The sequence below is a fragment of the Hyperolius riggenbachi genome, chromosome 8 (assembly GCF_040937935.1).
Source record: "Hyperolius riggenbachi isolate aHypRig1 chromosome 8, aHypRig1.pri, whole genome shotgun sequence".
NCBI classification, from domain to species: domain Eukaryota; kingdom Metazoa; phylum Chordata; class Amphibia; order Anura; family Hyperoliidae; genus Hyperolius; species Hyperolius riggenbachi.
The window spans coordinates 282,847,809-282,866,777 of NC_090653.1; the positions used below are offsets into that span (position 1 = coordinate 282,847,809).

General features: G+C 46.6%; 1 protein-coding gene across 5 annotated transcripts in view; it reads right to left on the minus strand.

The window, feature by feature from the left end:
• GSN (gelsolin) overlaps positions 1–18,969 on the minus strand; it is a 105,144-nt gene that overhangs the window by 21,392 nt on the left and 64,783 nt on the right. For all 5 annotated transcript variants that reach the window (XM_068249051.1, XM_068249049.1, XM_068249050.1 and 2 more), the window contains 6 exons: positions 12,808–12,897; positions 12,492–12,624; positions 11,704–11,792; positions 10,020–10,235; positions 7,339–7,472; positions 4,174–4,264 (listed from right to left, as the gene is read on the minus strand). In XM_068249051.1, coding sequence (XP_068105152.1) covers positions 4,174–4,264; positions 7,339–7,472; positions 10,020–10,235; positions 11,704–11,792; positions 12,492–12,624; positions 12,808–12,897 — 753 coding nt within the window. The remainder of the gene's footprint in view (positions 1–4,173; positions 4,265–7,338; positions 7,473–10,019; positions 10,236–11,703; positions 11,793–12,491; positions 12,625–12,807; positions 12,898–18,969) is intronic.

Below are 18,969 nucleotides of genomic sequence, written 5' to 3' on the forward strand. Positions count from 1 at the left end.
TCCTTTACTAAAAGAAAAAAGTTCTACCTCTTATTTAATGAACCACTAATAAGTTGAATGTTTTGAGATTTTAATCGAGTGATCTAAATATTTGATGATTTGAGCTCTCTACATAGCTAGGGCCCTGCTGTGATGAGAAGGAGAATTGTCTATTGGATGTGACGCGATTGAGATATCAAAGCTAGATAAATTATATATGTGATATTGATAAGCATGATTGAAAAGAAATCTTCCATTATCTAGGATAAGGGGGGGGGGGGGGGGGGGGGGGAACAAGGCTGGAGTGGGAATTCTATATAGACTATAGTCCCGCTCTCAGGAATTCTTTGCTCTGAGAAGCAATGGTATGTATATGTTAACCATCCCCCACAGTCAGAAGCTATGGTCAAACAGCTGTCTTTCATGATCTCTGGCCAAGGCATACCAGAGGACTGCCAGTTCTGGCTTCAACCAGTTTGACCATGCGCTTTGAGATAGATGAAGCAGCTAGGTTTGGTAGTCAGCGAATAGAGACTATAGCATTATTTGATTAGACCATCCAGAGATAGGATCGTAATGCATTATGGGACCCTCATTTCATATGTTAAGAACTTAGGCGGGAAGGATGGGACTGTCAGTCATTCTTCCTTCAGCCTTTTACACACACCACAACAATAGGCCTTTCCTTAATATAGCTACAAATTACTCAGCAATTTAATTATTTTATTTTTAGGTTTTTGATGCAACTAAGAATTGTACCTTATTGAATTTTCAAATATAATGGAAATCAGTAATGCTTAATTAAACAACCACATCTTTTAAAATGGATTTACTCTGGTCTCCAAAAGACTGTTTTTAAACAACAAATACCACTTTTAACAACCACATTGTTAGCATGCATTTTTACTGTGCTATTGAGATGCTCTCTTCACTTTAAAGGAAAACTTAAAGAAAACCTGAACTGAACATTAAAAGTAAAAATAAACATACACAAGTCATATTTACCTCCTGTGTAGTCTATTCCTCAATCTATTTTTCCTCTCCCGCATCCTGTTTGTCCACTGTGATCAATGGAATTCTCCGTCCTCCATTTTGAAAATATCCATTACCCCATAACAGCTTCCTGGTCAGCACACTGTTAAACTGTAACATCGCCCACTTGTGCCATAGGGAAACATGGACACATCAGTTCTCCTCTCAGCTGTAACTGACAGCAACTGATATATAACTGACAGCAACTGATATATTTCAGCTCTGACAAAATGTTGTCAGAACTGGAAGGGATCACTGTAAGAAGAAAATGGTGAGCTTCTGAGAGGAACTGATGGCAAGGTAACTATGTAATGTTCATTTGAAGTTACCTCGTGTGTTTATTTTAAATAATTTTACTCAGTACAGGTTCTCTAAGCCAAACAAATAAAAAAAAAAAAAAAAAAAAAAAAATGACATTTACTCACCCGGGGCATCCCTCAGCCCCCTGAAGCTGGATGGTGCCCTCGCAGCCCCGCTCCGATCGTCCTGTCCCCGCCGGCGGCTACTTCTAGGTTCGGCGACAGCCGCCGACAGGCTGGGAACGCGGCTGTTTTTCCGCGTTCCCAGCCGCTATATCACCCCTCTATAGCAGCATAGAGGGGTGATATAGCGTGTATATATACTCTATAGCAGCATAGAGTATATATACGCTATAGCAGCATAGAGGGGTGATATAGCGGCTGGGAACGCCGAAAAACAGCCGCGTTCACAGCCTGTCGCCGAACCCGGAAGTAGCCGCCGGCGGGGACAGGATGATCGGAGCGGGGCTGGGAGGGCACCATCCAGCTTCAGGGGGCTGAGGGATGCCCCGGGTGAGTAAATGTCTTTTTTGTTTGGCTTAAGTTTTCCTTCAAGGACTGACCACCAGCCTCCTTATGCATTTTGCAGCTTTTCCTTGCTTCCATTCCTCACCGATTCACTTACACTGAAATGTGTCTTTTTCCTTCGTATTGGTATCATCTATAGTTCATGTGATGAGAAAGCACCGATCAAGCAATAGCATTGCCTGCAGAGAACATACAGAGGCATGGAGGTTCCACCATGCATTGCAGGAACTGAAGTTCTTCCCTTAGTTTCCCCCAGGGGAGGACAGACTGCTGCACAGGCCTCCCACCCACTTCCTGCAGCTGCCATTCCCCATTATCATGCTTGCCAGTCAGTTTCCAACACGTGGTGAATTCCATAATACACAATAAAACATCCCAACAGCTAATCTCAGCCCTATCATACAGATTAGTCATGGAATGTTCACACTTATTAAGGTTCCCATACACTCGTCAGATTGGCAGCAGATAGATAAGAAATGCATCTGATGATCTATCTGATGCGTTTTTAGAACATTTTTTACCAGGATAGAATTCCAATGGATTTCAGTTTGAAATCTATTGAAATTCGATCTGATGGCATTTTTTTGCCATCAGATTTCCATTAAGGCCAATGCAAACTGATAAGCAATCTCATCAGATCGACCTAAATTTTCCACCCTGCAAGTTCGATGGAAATCCATCGAAATCGGCCGTCGATCGGTCGATTGGCCAACCGATTTGCAATCGATCGATCGGGAGGCCAGAAAATCGGCTGAGTGTATGGGCTGCTTTACTGGAGTCTGTTATCTGCTGCCCTGCTGGTCATAGGAGCACGTGCCTTCATTACACCATTACCCAGAATCCTCCATGTGTCACCTCAAATGATCACAATTATCTACTGCTTGCTTGTCACTTCTGGAAACAACAACAAAAAAAACGAAAGAACGAAAGAAAGTTGTGCAACTCTTTTGCTGGATGGAATCTCAGAGAAACCGGTCTCTAAAGGGGCAACCATAACTCCCAGCAGCACTCCTGACTCTGCTGCTCACTTTTGAAGACTTAAATTTAGGGGGTCAGGCTAGGTTCAGCGGGACTATGCAGAGCTGCGTTATAAAATGTTACAACAAAGCTCTATGACGTTCAGTGTGACGTTAGCATGGCAACATGTGTTATGGTAATGCACTGCTGCAGTGTGTTAGTGTTACCTTTAAAACGCACACATTGCCAGGTACATTAAAGCACTATATGCTTTACTGTACCTACTTAATGCAAATGTAACGCAGTGTATGTGTTATCACTATCTTGTTGCGTTGTAAAGTCAAAACGCAGCATTACAACATCCCACTGTGAACCTAGCCGCAAACATTTTGGTGTTCAGATCAAAATCTAACTCTCCCAAAACTAACCGCCGGTCCAACTGTCCCAAAAAAAAAAAAACAAAAAAACTTGGGATTCGATTGTTTAAATAAACCAAGGAGTCTGACTTCAGGTACCCAAAATTGCTCCGACTCTTCAACTCCACAGCCCTGCTTATTTTGCAGGAGGCATGGTCTAGTAGGTGAGGTGGTTTATTTCACTACTCCCTATTCCACTGCTCCTCATATGGACTCCTTATCCTAGTGCTTTTTTATTAACCCCTTAACGACCGCCTAACGCCAATAGGAGTCGGCAGGTTGTTAGTGGTATAGCATGGAAACTCCCATGCCAGTTCACGGAGGGTGTCTCCGTGAACAGTCTGCAAGCTGCCGATCGCGGCTCGCAGGCGAAATGTAAACACGCAGGGAAGAAATCTCCGCTGTTTACATCATACGGCGCTGCTGCGCAGCAGCGCCGTAAAGGAGATCAGCGATCGCCGGCCTCCGATTGGCTGAAGCCTATCCTAAGCAGCGCAGGACGGATATCCGTCCTGCGCAGCCCACAGGCAAAGGTAGAGGGAGGGAAGGGGACAGAGGGCGGAAATCGCTGCGGAGGGGGGCTTTGACGAGCCCACTACACGCAGCAAGCCGGCGGCGATCATCCCCCCCCCCTTTTTGTGGGGTTGTCCTGCTGGGGGGGTCTGGAGTCTGATCGCCCTGGCACAATCACGATCTGTGCTGTGGGCTGGAGAGCCTGCTCAGCACAGATCACCGCAGCAGAGCCTGGTCCTTAAGTGGTTAATGTGCTCATTATTATTCTGACCCCCAATTTAGGGCTTTTTACAATACCCCCTTTTATAATGGGCTGTATTATACTGCCCCCAGGATGGGAGAAAAAGCCTAGAAACCCTTGCAGAGTACTCAAGGAACCCTGGTTGAGAAAGCCTGTGCTGGAGGAATGTATGAGCAGCCCTGAAACATGAATGCAGTAAATCATTTACCTGGACCGGTCCTCCTCCCAGCTCCTCGTCCAGCTGAGCGCTCAGGAATGCCGAAGCTGTGATCTCGTCCTTCGTAGAGTCCTGACCCTGCCTGCAACACAAACCGCAGAAAGATCAGTCACTGTCACTTATTCCCTGGGAACCAGCAGTTACACGACATATCCAGCAGGGGGAGCCCCAGAAACCACAAGCCAAGATGCAGAAAAACCAATGAGTGTCAGTCTCACCAAATGGGTAGGACATTTGGCAACAAAGTTTAGAGGGAGGGGAAATAGAAGTGAGATCCGGTGTTGTGTCTGATTACGCTGCCTGTGGATTCACGCTGCCCCCGCATGCGCAGTAGGAGACTGTGCGGCCACATTTCCTATAGAATGATGCTGCTGGAGATAAAATACGAAATATCTCCGCTCCCATACCTCTTACACTCCCCAAATTTTCAGGGTAGGGAGGGGACCCCCCGAACGACCTCTATGCTAAATTACAGCCCCCGAGAACCGCTGGTTCCCGAGATAGGTTTCTGTAATCTATCTCCTGAACCAGCGGGGCTCGGGGGTTGCAATTTGGTATATAGGCAGTTCTGGGGGTCTCCTCCCTACCCTAAAAATTTGGGGAGTGTAAGAGGTGTGGGAGCGGAGATATTTAGTATTTTACCTCCAGCAGCATCATTAACTTCCCACTGAGCATGCGTGCTACTCAGCGTGGAAGGGAGCTTCCGGGCAGCGCAATCAGACATTACACCGTTACACAAAAATTGGATTCAAGTAAATCTGAAACAGAACCCTTTTACCACATTACTCCAAATACTAAATTTGAACCAACATCTGGATTTTTACTGCTGTCCTACATGTAGGAGTGTGCAGAGTCCAGCATGTGTCAGTACTGTCCAACAGAACCGTGTGAGATTATGCTAGCGGACTTTGAGAGCCTTCTATGTTTAGAGCCAGTCCTAACATGGAAATTTATAATGGTTGAAGTTTTACGAAGTACAAAGAAGCATCCGAGCCCATCACTGCTGCCCAGTGACCTGCTCTTCTCATGGCTACGCCCCCAGCCATGTACCAGGCCTGTAATAACACTGCTGATGTACGGTTATTTCCCATCATGCATGAGCGCGTTGCTGCGTTCTGGGCATGTGTGGACCATTCTTACTCTTGCCAGATACAACTGCACCCACCCAGCAAGCTCCTGGTGAACCAGAACTCCTAGGAGTGTGTAAGGGGCTACAATGGTCCAAAAAGCCCCCTTACTAAAATGCTATACAAAACAGAAGGCATGTGATTATTCAGGTTGGAGTGAGCCTATGAGGTCTCCCACAATGCATCACTGTTGAATATGCAAAGCATCCCTTTGTTGTCCCTGTACGCTAAACACACCTCTAGAACCGCTGGAATGCAATGATGTGTCAGCTTGTTAAGGTAGCCGTACATCTAGCGATTCGGACTGGTTGATCCTCATCAGTACATGGCATGAATTAAATATGGCTCTATGGGGTAGGACATGAATATCTGAACTCATCTGCAGGTTTTGTGATTCTGCTCAATATCCATCAGGGCCCAGGGTGGCCAGTTGTGTGCAAATTCATGCAGCTTGGAAAGGGATCAATTAGCAGTCCATTTCCAGTCTGCTTGCATTTGCATGAACGCCATATACTTAGCATCCCATTCACCATCTTTAAAATCTGTAACATTAAGGCCCGGTTCACACTTGCGGTGGCCCTCCGGAATCGCCGTGCCGGAGCCGCACCGCCTGCAGAACGGACGGAACGGACGCACGGCATAGCAATTAAAGCCTATGCGTCCGTTCACATGGGTCCGTTCTGCAGAACCGGAGCCGGACCGGATCCGGGCCGGATCCGGACTCCGGCCTCCGTTCCAACATGCGCTATTTTTTCATCCGGCCCCTCCGGCAGCCGTATCCGGGGCGGAGCCGGACTGCACCATCCGGCCAATACAAAAAATTGGGAACCGGAGGCCGCACAACACACTGGCTGAGAAATCCGGATGTTCTACCCCACTTCCTATGCGGATTTTTGCGGCGATATTGGCTGGGGACACATGGGCAAGCATTTTGGAGTGGAGCAGCACGAGCTGGAGGTGTTGGCAGGATGTTGGCAGCATGTCGGAGGTGGAGGTGAGTGCTAAACAGCAGAGGGCCTGATTCCACAGGTCCCCCTTCTGCTGACCTCCCAGACCAACATTTTTTTTTTTTTTACGTTAACTTTGCCAAACGGATCCGGATCGCATCCTGATTACCACCTGCTGCAACCTGACCGGATCCGGATCAGAACCGTACGGTTCCGATCCGGATCCGGTCCGGATCCGGTCAGGTCATCCGGTCCGTTTGGCAAACAACCGCTAATGTGAACCGGGCCGAAGGCCTCTTTTCCACTGACTTTTTCTAGGTAGTGAAATACTGCTCGCTGAGCACTGGCAACTGCTCGCTGAGCACTGGCAACTGCTCGCTGAGCACTGGCAACTGCTCGCTGAGCACTGGCAACTGCTCGCTGAGCACTGGCAACTGCTCGCTGAGCACTGGCAACTGCTCGCTGAGCACTGGCAACTGCTCGCTGAGCACTGGCAACTGCTCGCTGAGCACTGGCAACTGCTCGCTGAGCACTGGCAACTGCTCGCTGAGCACTGGCAACTGCTCGCTGAGCACTGGCAACTGCTCGCTGAGCACACAGCTCAGTTCGTGGAAAAGAGGCCTAAAGCAGCCTTTGCAAGGAACACTGCATCTTAGGCCTGGAACCCACTAGCAGTACATTTCTAAGCACTTGTGATTTGATTAGCTCTTGCTAATGTAATGCTGGGGGTGTGAGCCCACTTGCGTCGTGATTTTCTAAAAATCCCCATAGCATTGCATTAGCAGGAGCTTTTCAAATCACTAGCGCTTAGAAAAGGCTGCTAGTGGGTTTTTGAGCCCTTATGCTAGGTACACAATGAGATTTTCTGACAGATTTACTGTCAGATCGGATTTCCCATAGAAGTGAATGGAAATCATTCAGAAATAGGACATGTTGCAAATAATCGACCTGACAGTAAATCTTCCAGAAAATCTTGTGTGTACCATTAGAATTGCTGGACATCAGACTGTACACATTCCCAGAATCCCCTGCTGTAGGTACACATTCCCAGAATCCCCTGCTGTAAGCTGCAGTGCATTTACCAGGTGTAGATAATCTGTCCTTTGCGCCCGCCATGCTTGTAACTGTACAGAATGATGTAGCTGTCTCCTCCGTAGAACTGTCCATAGTGAGATTCTGACACCGGGACCTTCTCAGACGCCTCAATGCGCCAAATCTGAGAAGGAACAGAAACAGACCAGTAAATAGGAGATCTCATATTACATAGGTTTCTTGTTGTGGCAAGATGTATGCACATAAAGGGCATAGACAATATAAGCGCTTTTTGGCCTCCAGAGGTTTTTTTTAAACATTAACAAAAAAAAAAAAAAAAAAAAAACCACAAACATGCAAACACTTCCATTGACTTACATTAAAATTGTGATCACAGTAAAATCATGCAATTTTACAGCCCATTCACACTTAAAACGCAAAACGGTAGTGCTCTGCGTGGGAGATTTTACAGCGAATAGCACGGTAAAGTCACGGTACACTGCCACGATTCAGAGCGATTGTGAACAGCGCTTTCATAAGCACTGTATTGTGATTACTCCTGAATCGCAGCAAAATGCTGCAAGGAGCATGTTTTTTGCAATTGCCACTAATCACCCACGATCGGCAGCAATCGCAGCAGTGACCTCACTGCCATAAGGTTGTTGCGCTAGAGGAAAAAATTCGCTAGCGCTTCAGCGATTAGCAGAAATCACCCGCTAATTACCCAAGTGAGAATGAGAGTTTTTAAAAACGCTCTCCAAAAGCTCTGAAGGCCAAAAAGCACTTCTAGTGTGTCTGAGCCCTTATGCAGCAAAGAAAAGAACCAGTGAAATGGGAGCTTCCATGGATTAATCCCTTTCCAAAGTTGCTAATTTTATGCAAATTTGTGCATCACGTTAGCACACCCACCACGTCAGCAACCATCCCTGGACAGGAGACAATATAGTAAACTAAGTGTCCAGCTCCCGGCCAATCATAAGTGTATGCGAGTTACGTCTGGTATAGTAATCACTGATCTAATAGAACTGATATAGTAAACCTGTATTTGGCCCCTGCGTTATTCTGTATCTGGCTATAGTGGAAAGTTAGCTGGATCATGTCAGTCGGAGACCCATGAGCCGTGGTCAGTGGGCGGGGCTGGCAGCCACTTGTAGCCTGCGCACTAATCTGGGCCTACGTGGATAACCTCCAAAAGCACCAGCCAGTGAGCCCTATGCTTCCTGTGCAAGCTGCTGTCTGATTACTGAGGGAATTGCCTGTCATCTGTGACTTGCTTGTGCATGGCGGCGACACTACAGTATCATCCAGGCTGCACACCAAGTACTGTACATTTTGATCTTGCTTAGATACTGTCTGTGCTCAGCTGCTGAAGCATACAAAATAAAAAATATTGAATTGAGCACATAAAAGTATACTTTAATACTATATTTTTAATATGACAATTTCTGATATAGTAAACAACTTTTTTCCTGCCTTGGGTACACTTGCAGATCGGGTACATCTCTGCCTGAAGATATTGTCCAAAATATTGCAATCTATTTTGTCTGCTCTCTGGTAGCAGGAGAACATACTATTGATGGTCGGATGTCTTTTCAACCAAACTACTGCATGTAACTAATACAGTATGTGGCCTCACAGCCAAGGAAGGTTGGAAAAACAAAGCTTTAGCTTAATTCTTTCTGCCATCTGCTGGTACAAATTGCGAATTGCATCAATACCCACACCGGCTTTCTGGTGAATCTGATACGCGCACCCCAATTAAATCAAAACTTATACCCAAACCCACCCCGAATTTAGGGTAACCTGCAGGCTCAAGACCCGATGCGTGTCTAATTTTTCAGACCCGCACCCTGCTACCAGCAACCAACCCCACTTTCTGGTGAATCTGGTACCTGCTCCGGACCTGCACCCGCTACCCAATAAACTTGTACCCAAACCCCACCCGCATTTACCCGCCCTGATCCAGGCCTCGAGCGCCATTTCCATAATAGAGTGTTGTGAGCTCATCTGTTTTACACCACCTCTAAAGCACACCTGAAGTTAGGAAAGGAATATGGCAGCCTCCATGTTTCTTTTAAAACAATACCGGTTACCTGGCTGTCCTGCTGATCTTTGGCTACAGTAGTGTCTGAAGTGTGACTGGATTAGCTGCATGCTTGTTTTAGGTGTGCGATTCAGTCAGAGGACCTGATCTGCTGCATGCTTGTTGAGGGGCTGTGGCTAAAAGCATTATAGTCAGAGGATCAGCAGGAGAGTCAGGCAACTGGTATGGTTTAAAAAGAACTACGACAGCCTCCATATCAATAGACTAGCATAAAAACGTGTGTCCTGTGGTCAGTTAATGCATGTATTAATACAGGCATAAGAAATGTAGATAGTATCTATACTTATCTCTACTCTGAGCAATTGTATATGCCAAACAGGTTTCCGGGCATCACCCAGTCGTGCTTGGCGATCAAAATATTTGATACCGCTCGCTTCATGTTCCCTTTAAGAGTGGCCGCCACTACAGCTCAAACAAAAAAAAAAAACAAAAAAAACCAAAAAAAACACCCCTTTATGATGCAAATAAAGCCTGTGTATTTTACGCCACATTTAAAGAGAAAGTTGAGGCTCTTAAGTGATGCATCATGGGAATGAATCACTGATTTATGAAGGCTGCACTGTACTCAAGTTATCACGCGAGTTCTGTACCTCCCATCTGCCACACATGGACCAATCCCATTCTCACCTGCTTGGCTCCAGAGCCGTCATCCACCATCCCGTGCTGCGCCGCCATAGCCGGGGAATCGTGCAGAGAGCTGACGTCAAAGGGAACGTTCTCGATCTTGGCAATGTGGTTGGGAATATAAGCGATGCCCATTCCCTCGGTGGTCTCCTTGTCTCGCCAGTTCTTGAAGAATTGTTTGAAGAGTGGAGTCTCGCCGAACTGTGGGAGGACTTGTACCTACGGAGACACAACAGATGCCAATGAGGATGAGGGGGTGTGGTTTACATACGGTTTTCTCTGCAGCACACCAGCCAATGAGGAATCCTAAAAACGACACTAAACTTCTGCGGGAGGAGGGGGGTTTACGTGGGACAAAAAAGGTATGTAGCACTTTGGGAGCAATTGGGAGGGGAGCCCACCAAGTTAAAGGGGAACTGAAGTAAGAGGTATACGGAGGCTGCCATATTTATTCCCTTTTAATCAATACCAGTTGCCTGGCAAGCCTGCTGGTCTATTTCTCTGCAGTAGTATCTGAATAACACCAGAAACAAGCATGCAGCTAGTCTTGTCAGATCTGACTTTAAAGTCTGAAACACCTGATCTGCTGCATGCTTGTTCAGGGGCTATGGCTAATAGTATTAGAGGCAGAGGATCAGCAGGGCTGCCAGGCAACTGGTATTGCTTTAAAGGAAATAAACATGGCAGCCTCCATATATCCCTCTTCAGTTCCCTTTAAAGAGGAACTGTAACGACAAAACGGCCCCTGGGGGGGTACTCACCTCGGGTGGGGGAAGCCTCAGGATCCTAATGAGGCTTCCCACGCCATCCTGCGTCCCTCAGGGGTCTCGCTGTAGCCCTCCGTACAGCCGTGACGCAATATTTACCTTCCAGGCTCCTGCGCAGGCGCTCTGATGCCTCTCGGCGCCGAAGTAGGCGGAAATACCCGATCGCCGTCGGGTCTGCTCTACTGCGCAGGCGCAAGTTTCCGGCGCCTGCGCAGTAGAGCGGACCCGACGGAGATCGGGTATTTCCGTCTATTTCCGTGCCGAAAGTCGCCACAGCGCCCCCGCTGGAGCCAGCAAAGGTAAATATTGAACTGACAGTCGGCACAGTCGCCGGCTGTTCGGAGGGCTGCGGCGAGACCCCCGTGGGACAGAGGACGGCGTGGGAAGCCTCATTAGGATCCGGAGGCTTCCCCCACCCGAGGTGAGTACCCCCCAGGGGAGGTTTTTGTTGTTAGAGTCTCTTTAAGGTGTGAAACAGCCCTAAGTCAATATCTTTCACTAGCGCCTAGTTAATTCTTGCCATACAGAAGGGGGGTGGGGGGTGGTGAGCAAAGGCAACCCCCCCCCCCCCCAAAAAAAAAACAAAAACAAAGCTACACTTTACAAAGTCACTTAGTTCTTCCACTAGAGTGTTATGGTCTCACGACATGCAGTCTTTTGTCCCCATCATTGTCCACCCCCCCCCCACCCTTGGACCCTCCCAGAGCATGATCATTCACAAGACAACCTAGGCAAGTGCCTGGGGCCTAGTTGGTTGTAAGGGATCCATTTGCCACTTTGACCCCTTTCCCACCTTGGATCAAAAAGGAGCCAACGCCACTCCTTTGCCAGGGAGGTGAAGAGATGATCGGGTATAAATGGGCCCTAGGCAATCTCCCCTCCCCCTCTCGGTATCTCAGAGTTAGACGCACGGCCGGTACCTGTGTATGTTTGGGGTAGCCCATCTTTGTGATGAAGTCTGTGGCAGTCGTCAGGGCCATTTTCCTCTCTTCTAGGTTGGCGTCCTTACCTGGGAGCAGAACCACACATTCAAGGGTTATTATACAAATAAGAACATTTATATTGTGCTTTTCACAACAGAGATACTAGTGCATCTCTGTAGCTCAGGAGGCAGTAGCAGTGCTTGGAAGTCTTGCCCAAGGTCTCCTTACTGAATAGGTGCTGGCTTACTGAACAGGAGGAGCTGAGATTCAAACCCAGGTCTCCTGTGTCAGAGGCCTTCACCAGTAAACTATCCATCGCTACTGCACCATCCAGCATGACAAGTTCTAGACTTGGAGACCATGTGACATTCCTCTGTTACATGCAAACATCCAGACAATCCTAGTGCAGTAGTGACCTCATTTTACTATTCCTGCCAATATCACTGCGGAGTCGCTGGAGATTTGCAGTTATCCGAAACCAAAACAGTGGCGCCCTCTCTGGTGAGTTATTATGGCAAGGACTTTTATGTTGCATAAACACTTGTACAGCAATCACTTTTTAAGGTTCCTGCACCAACTACAGCTCCAGCAGTGCCAGACATCTTTTCTCCTACAACTTCCCTGGGATATGTCCACAGCACGCTAGCTGAGCCAATAGTGGGTGCTGCTCATCTTGGGGGACCTACACCGCTGTTGCCAGTAACGCTGGTATATTTCATTATCTCACAATAGCACAGCAGCCATGACTGGTCCACTTGACTAGCTCCTCCCCCTCCCGTACAGACCTTTCCATACGAAGATCTTCCCATCAGATCCGTGGTCGAGGATGAAGCAGTCGTCAGAGTTTAGAGCGGCCTGTGTGAATGGATTGGCATCTGCGACCAGAGAGACGGACATTGAGCCACCGCCGTTTGAAACCTGAAAATGGCACAAGATACATTTACACTCGCATTAGACAAGAGAATGCTACAAAACAGCAGGCAGAAGAGGCAGCAGCCTAGAGGGGTGACACAGGTGGGGCTCCAGCTCCCATCAGTCACCGTCGTGAAGAGTCCCAATTAGGGGAGAGAGATGTACTGCAATATGTACACTAAAAGTCACCTTATACAGCTTGGCCAACTTCCTGTTGCTGGCATCGGCCTTCAGGTCATCTTCAGGTCCCTCCGGCAGGTCCGGCTTGTCTCCCAGAACCTGGAAGAGAGAAACCCATGACTGTGCTGCACTGATGACTGGTATCAGCTGGTCCAGTCTCAGTATCCAGCAGAGGTCCGACACACAATCCTGACGGTACATTCTGGCACCTTCTACAGCTGTGGAACTACAGAGCCCAGCAAGTCCAGGGCTCAGAGACCATGTCATGTGCTTTTTGGCCACCAATCTGCATATTTCTCAGTGTCATACAATAAGAATGGGAAGGTTACCAGTTGGGATCACCCTGTACGGCCTTTTATCTGCAGCACAGCGGAGGCCACATAACGGGAGAAGTTTAAATCTTTTCTCTCCCATGACACAACCAAAATGTTAGTACATGCTCTTATTATATCTCGATTGGACTATTGCAATATATTGCTTGGTGGACTTCCAACTGACCGACTAACACCGCTCAATTCTGTACTGAACTCTGCTGCTCGACTCTCGCTCTTCCTCTGCTGACCCTCTCTGTCAAGCTCTTCACTGGCTACCAATTAATGAAAGGATTCAGTTCAAACTCTTAACCATAACCTACGAAGCTCTCCACAATCTCTCTCCCCTGTACATCTCCTCACTAGTCTCCAGATACCAACCCAACCGCAATCTCAGATCTGCACACGAGCTTCTTCTATCCTCTTCTACAATTACCTCCTCACATTCACGTGTACAAGACTTCTCACGTGCCTCACCCCTCTGGAATGCCCTTCCACAACACATCCGCCACTCTCCCACCTTTGAAATCTTTAAACGCTCCCTCAAAACCCACCTTTTCCGACAAGCATATTCTCTAGCTTAGGCCATGCACCCACTAAATAACCTAATTACGCACTGCCTGTACATATACTGTATACATCCCCACCTCTTGTTTCCACCCCATTCCTTTAGATTGTAAGCTCGCAAGGGCAGGGCTCTCACCCTTTTGTGTCATGGACTGTTATTAATTGAATTGCTTGCACACTGTTAGACATTTATACATTTTAGTCATGTTAAATCAAATTGTAATCAGCAGTGCTGTATCTTGTATCAGTGTTCATATTTGATGTATATCATTGTCTGTATCATTATGTATCCCTTGTTTGTTTTCTTACATTGTACAGCGCCACAGAATATGTTGGCGCTTTATAAATAAATAATAATAAAGATAATAATAATAATAATAATAATAATAATAATAATAAAAAACGTATTAGGCAAACCTTGTCATTTTGTTTAATCTATAATAAAGTCGCTTGTGTCCTAATTGTCATGCCAATTTTGATTGGCCAATCGCTGACTAATTTTACCACCGCCATGCATTAGGGCTGGTGCACACCTAAAAGTGATAGCATTTTTTTTTTGTAAAGTAATTTTTCAAAGCAATTCTAGAAAATTGCTCAGACCTAGCCACTTTCCACTTTCCTATACACAAGGAGGCTGAATCGCAGGACCCCGCATTTGTGGTGGGGGGGTGCGCACCGCGATATCCAGCTGTGTGCATTGTCTGTACTCTACATGAAAAATTACCTGAAAAATTACCCCATCAGCAGCTCACTGCTAGAGGCAGAATACCTCACCCTCACTGCTAGGGGAGACAGATTGCAGCATCCGAAACACGCGAGTGTGACAATCAGATCTGACAGATCATGCAACAGACACGGCTCTGTCCTCAGGCAGAGAGGAAGTGACAGAACCGCAACTGATGGTGGAACGTCAAGCTGCATAGTAGAACAGCGAATAACAGGGGATCATACAAGACTTATCTGAGGCAGAAACGGGTCCAGAAGCTACGTGGCAGGATCAGCGCCATCCAATCACAGCCATGACTTTATACAGTCATCTCATGAGACCGGGACATGGGGTGGCACCACGTTCTGATGAAGGGGTCCTCTACCACACTTTGGCCCCATTCACTAAACTTCACAAGACAAGTTGTTTCTTTTAAAGCACTAATTTGATAAAAGAAGTTACACGTTCAGGAACGCACCAACAGGCAGTGTTTAATCCAGAATAGCTTTTATTTTGCCTGCCATCTTTTATCAGAGCATAAAATGAGAAAAAATAGTGAAGTGGTAACTCATGGAAAAGGTTTTAAAAATGTAAGGGCTGATAAAATGACAGGCTTGTAACACATGTAATCCACTTTTAAATTACTGAACCAAATTTGTCTGAAGCACAAAAAAGGTTGTTGCAACTTAAAGCGGAATATAACCCAGCATTTCAACTTTGCTCTAAAACATTATTTACAGCATATTATATGCAACCAGCATTTTTTTTTTACTAGGCCAGCATTGGAAGGGTTACATGCAGAGATTTAAAGTTCCGTGGATAGAACTGCTCCCTGCAGCCTTTAAGTAAACACAATGTAACAAGTGTGGAATGTGACTCTGGCTGTCCTCCAGCTCTTGCACAGTCAGTGTGTGTCACATTCCACACTTGTTACATTGTGTTTAAAATGTATCCATCTAAACTTTGGCTGCCTGGAGCAGTTCTCTCCAGGAACTTTAAAGCTCTGAGTGTAACCCTTCCAATGCTGGTCTAGTAAAAAAAATGCTGGTTGCATACAATATGCTGTAAATGTTTTAGAGCAAAGTTGAAATGCAGGGTTATATTCCACTTTAACTACCACAGGTTGTCGTTCTCCCCTCACCCCCCCTTCCCATTTATTCGGCAATGACTAACGCACTTTGTCACTATAAATTGTGCTAGGGACAATTTAAATATTGTGATAACCGGGACAAATGGCATGTAGAAAAAGCCCACACATTTGCCCATTTCTTATGCATTTTTCCCCCTCATATTTTTTAACAAAAAAACCCCCCAAAACCCCAAACTTTACACACACACACATACAGTTGTGCAAGTCCTGGAAATTCATACTAGGCTTAAATAGAACAGACAAAGTAGAAAACTGCAATCTTTCTAGCTCGGAATAGGTACTCCTGTGTTTCAGAAACAGACTGACTGGGCATTTCCTCTCCTGCATGAGAGATCAGCTGCACAAAACAGGATGTCTTGTTATTCAGTTATTGCAGGTGTAGAGGATGACTGATTTTTCTTCATATATAAAGGGGGTGGGGATACACATCAGAAATTTGACCCTGACCCCGGAGGCAATTATAACTTTGCCTTACAGTGGAGGTTGGGGGGGAGGGGGGGGGGGCATCTGGCATTACTGATTGGTTTAAAGGAAAATTGAAGCGAGAGAGATATGGAGGCTGCCACATTTCTTTCCTTTTAAACAATACCAGTCACCTGGCAGCCCTGCTGATCCTCCGCCTCCAATACTTTTCATATCGTCAGGTCTGATACTAATGTCAGAAACCCCTGATCTGCTGCATGCTTGTTCAGGGCCTATGGCTCAAAGTACTAGAGGCAGAAAGGGCCAGATTTACCATAAGGCACTGTAGACACGTACCTACAGGCGCCAGATTGAAAGGTGGCTCACTTCTCTCCCTCCTTCCCTATGCAGAGTCCCGAGCAGAGCATAATGAAAGGTTACTCACCTGCTTTTCGCATTCAAACTGACGAGATCTCAGAGGCACCACTTGCTACTTAATACCGAGGTTCCTCCTGCTACCTAAGACTTGGGGGCACTTCTAGCTACCTATTATTGAAGGTACTTCTGGCTAACTACTACTTAGAGGCACTGTAGCTACCTATGACTGGCAAGGGAAATAAGGGAGATGTTACAGTTGGAACAGCCAGCACAATTGCAGTGCGGTTCTGTTGGTTCATGGAGGGTGAAGTCTAAAGGTGCCAGGACATCTGTGCCTATAGGCTCCCGTTAGGTAAATCCGAGCCTGGAGGCAGAGGATCAGCAGGACAGCCAGGCAACTGGTATTGCTTAAAAAGTAAATAAATATGGCAGCCACCATATACCTCTTGTTACAGCTGTCCTTTAATGCTAGCCAGTCCCATACCCAGTGAGTGATTTTTCCCAATTTTTAACAGGTTTTTTTTTCCTCTGCAATATTGCACAAGATGTTTACAGCGCACCTACCGCACCGATAGTTTTTGAGCAACCGCCATGACCAATTAAGTTGTGGAGGATCATTCCAATCGACTAACGGGTTTTGTTGAAATTGCATCATTTAGAGATTAACAATGGTTTACACTAACGATGCTTGCAGATTTGGCCAGATGGATCAGGGGAATGAGAGTTTGTCGGCAGAGACCCCCCCACCCATCTGGCTGTGATCTGCCAGTGGGTACTTAGCTTTAGGCTCCTTTCCCACCAGGACGTTGCGTTTTAGGGGAAGTTATAGGTCGCGTAACGTGCCCCTAACGCAATGCCTGGTGGTGTTGGTGGAGGACGCTACCTAGAGCTGCGTTATGCAGCTCTTGGTGCGTCTTTTTTGTGCTGTAGACTGCGGAGACCATGTGATCCGCATCACATGGTCCCGTCAGACAATCGCCGCTCCAGGAAGTAAACACTGCACGTCACAACGTGCAGTGAATATGAATTAGCCATGTGGCTGGCGGAGGAGGAGGGGAGACCTCCTCCAAGACTACTGAGCATGTGCAAACAGTCTAACGCAGCTTAGCCACGTATAACGCCGCAGCATGCAGCACTTTAACCTGACGTGCAGTGTTACAATGTAACACAACGTGGGCACTGAACAGCCCATTGATTTTTCATTACTGCGAGTTGGGCTGAGTTACAGGCTGCACTAACGTGCGCCTGTAACGTCCCACTGTGAAAGCAGCCTTACAGTTAATAAGCATCAAATTTTGCTAGTCAATGACCAACCAATTTTACCACCTGCATGTAGAGAGCTTAAAAAGGAACTGCAGTGAAAACCATGAATGAATTATTTATAATCTTTCCTCTCCCTGATCAAAGGTGGTGACATCTTTAGTTCTGCCAGGTGATCTGTGCAAAGAACTCTCATTAACATTCTGTACAGAGGGAGATGACTAACTGAACCTCCATTCCATGGTGTGAAATACCGCTTGCTTGGCAGACTGGTGTCATGACCAAGGTCCTGACATTTTCCTCTATGGGAGGGGTTTCACCACAATATCAGCCACACAGAACCCCATCCCCCCCCCCCCCCCCCCCCCCCGATCTATTCAAGAAAAGTTAAAAGGATTTCTCCTGGGAAAATGGAGCATCAGCTACTGAATGGGATGAAATTCAGTTCTGGGTTAAAGTTACTCACAACCTGTTATGATTATTCAAAAATTTGGTAGCTTTCATACTACACAGCTGGTAAAATCAAAATTGGATGTGAATATGCACACAAGCAGGGCGAGGTAAGATTTTTACAATAGGGAATTTTTTTTTACTACATTCTCTATAATAAAACCCTAATGTCCCTGCAACCCATCCCTGTGCCAGTGCTTTTTAGCACTGCGCTTGTGCAGGGACAAGACTCCCTGCACAAGAGCCGGAGGAGGAGGGGCCAGGCGTGTGCACAACGCGCGCGTGGTAGGCATGCGCGCAACGCATTAGGGACAGAGCTAGCCAGTTTCTAAACGGGCTAAGTCACTAGTCCATAATAAAATTGCTAATTTTGTTACAATATTTTAACTTCTAATTAGTAAACGTCAAGTAGACTTTCGCTTTAGACAAGGATGAACTTGTCCTTTAGGGCCAATTCAGAAGAAAGGTTCCCTGCGTCTGTTGTAGTCTGGATACAACACAGTCCGCATGGAGATTAATGGCAGCGCTCATCTCAAATGAGTAATGTCAATTGCGTGATGAAGTTGAGATGTAAGCTAAGGCGCAGGCATTCTCTCTAAAAAAAAAAAAAAAAAAAAAAAAAAAAAGTTCATACAGCCCTCTCCCTTCTACCCCTAGGCCTTTTGGGTCTCATTTTTTAAAGTCCACTCAGTCTACTCCTCACCTTCAAATTCCCATAATCGATCGCCCACCTCCCCAGGTCCAGCCAGTCTTCGACCACTTCTCAGCATGGCTTCCTCTCCCTGTCCACTGACATTCCATCAGTGTTGATGGGTATGTTGAAGTCCCCTATGGTGACTAACACCTCCTGTGTCTCCAAGTTCCTGTCACCACCTCCCTGCACACGAGAGGAATTGGCACAGCAGATTTGGGCGCAGGAGAGGAATCAGCACAGGAGACTTAGGCGC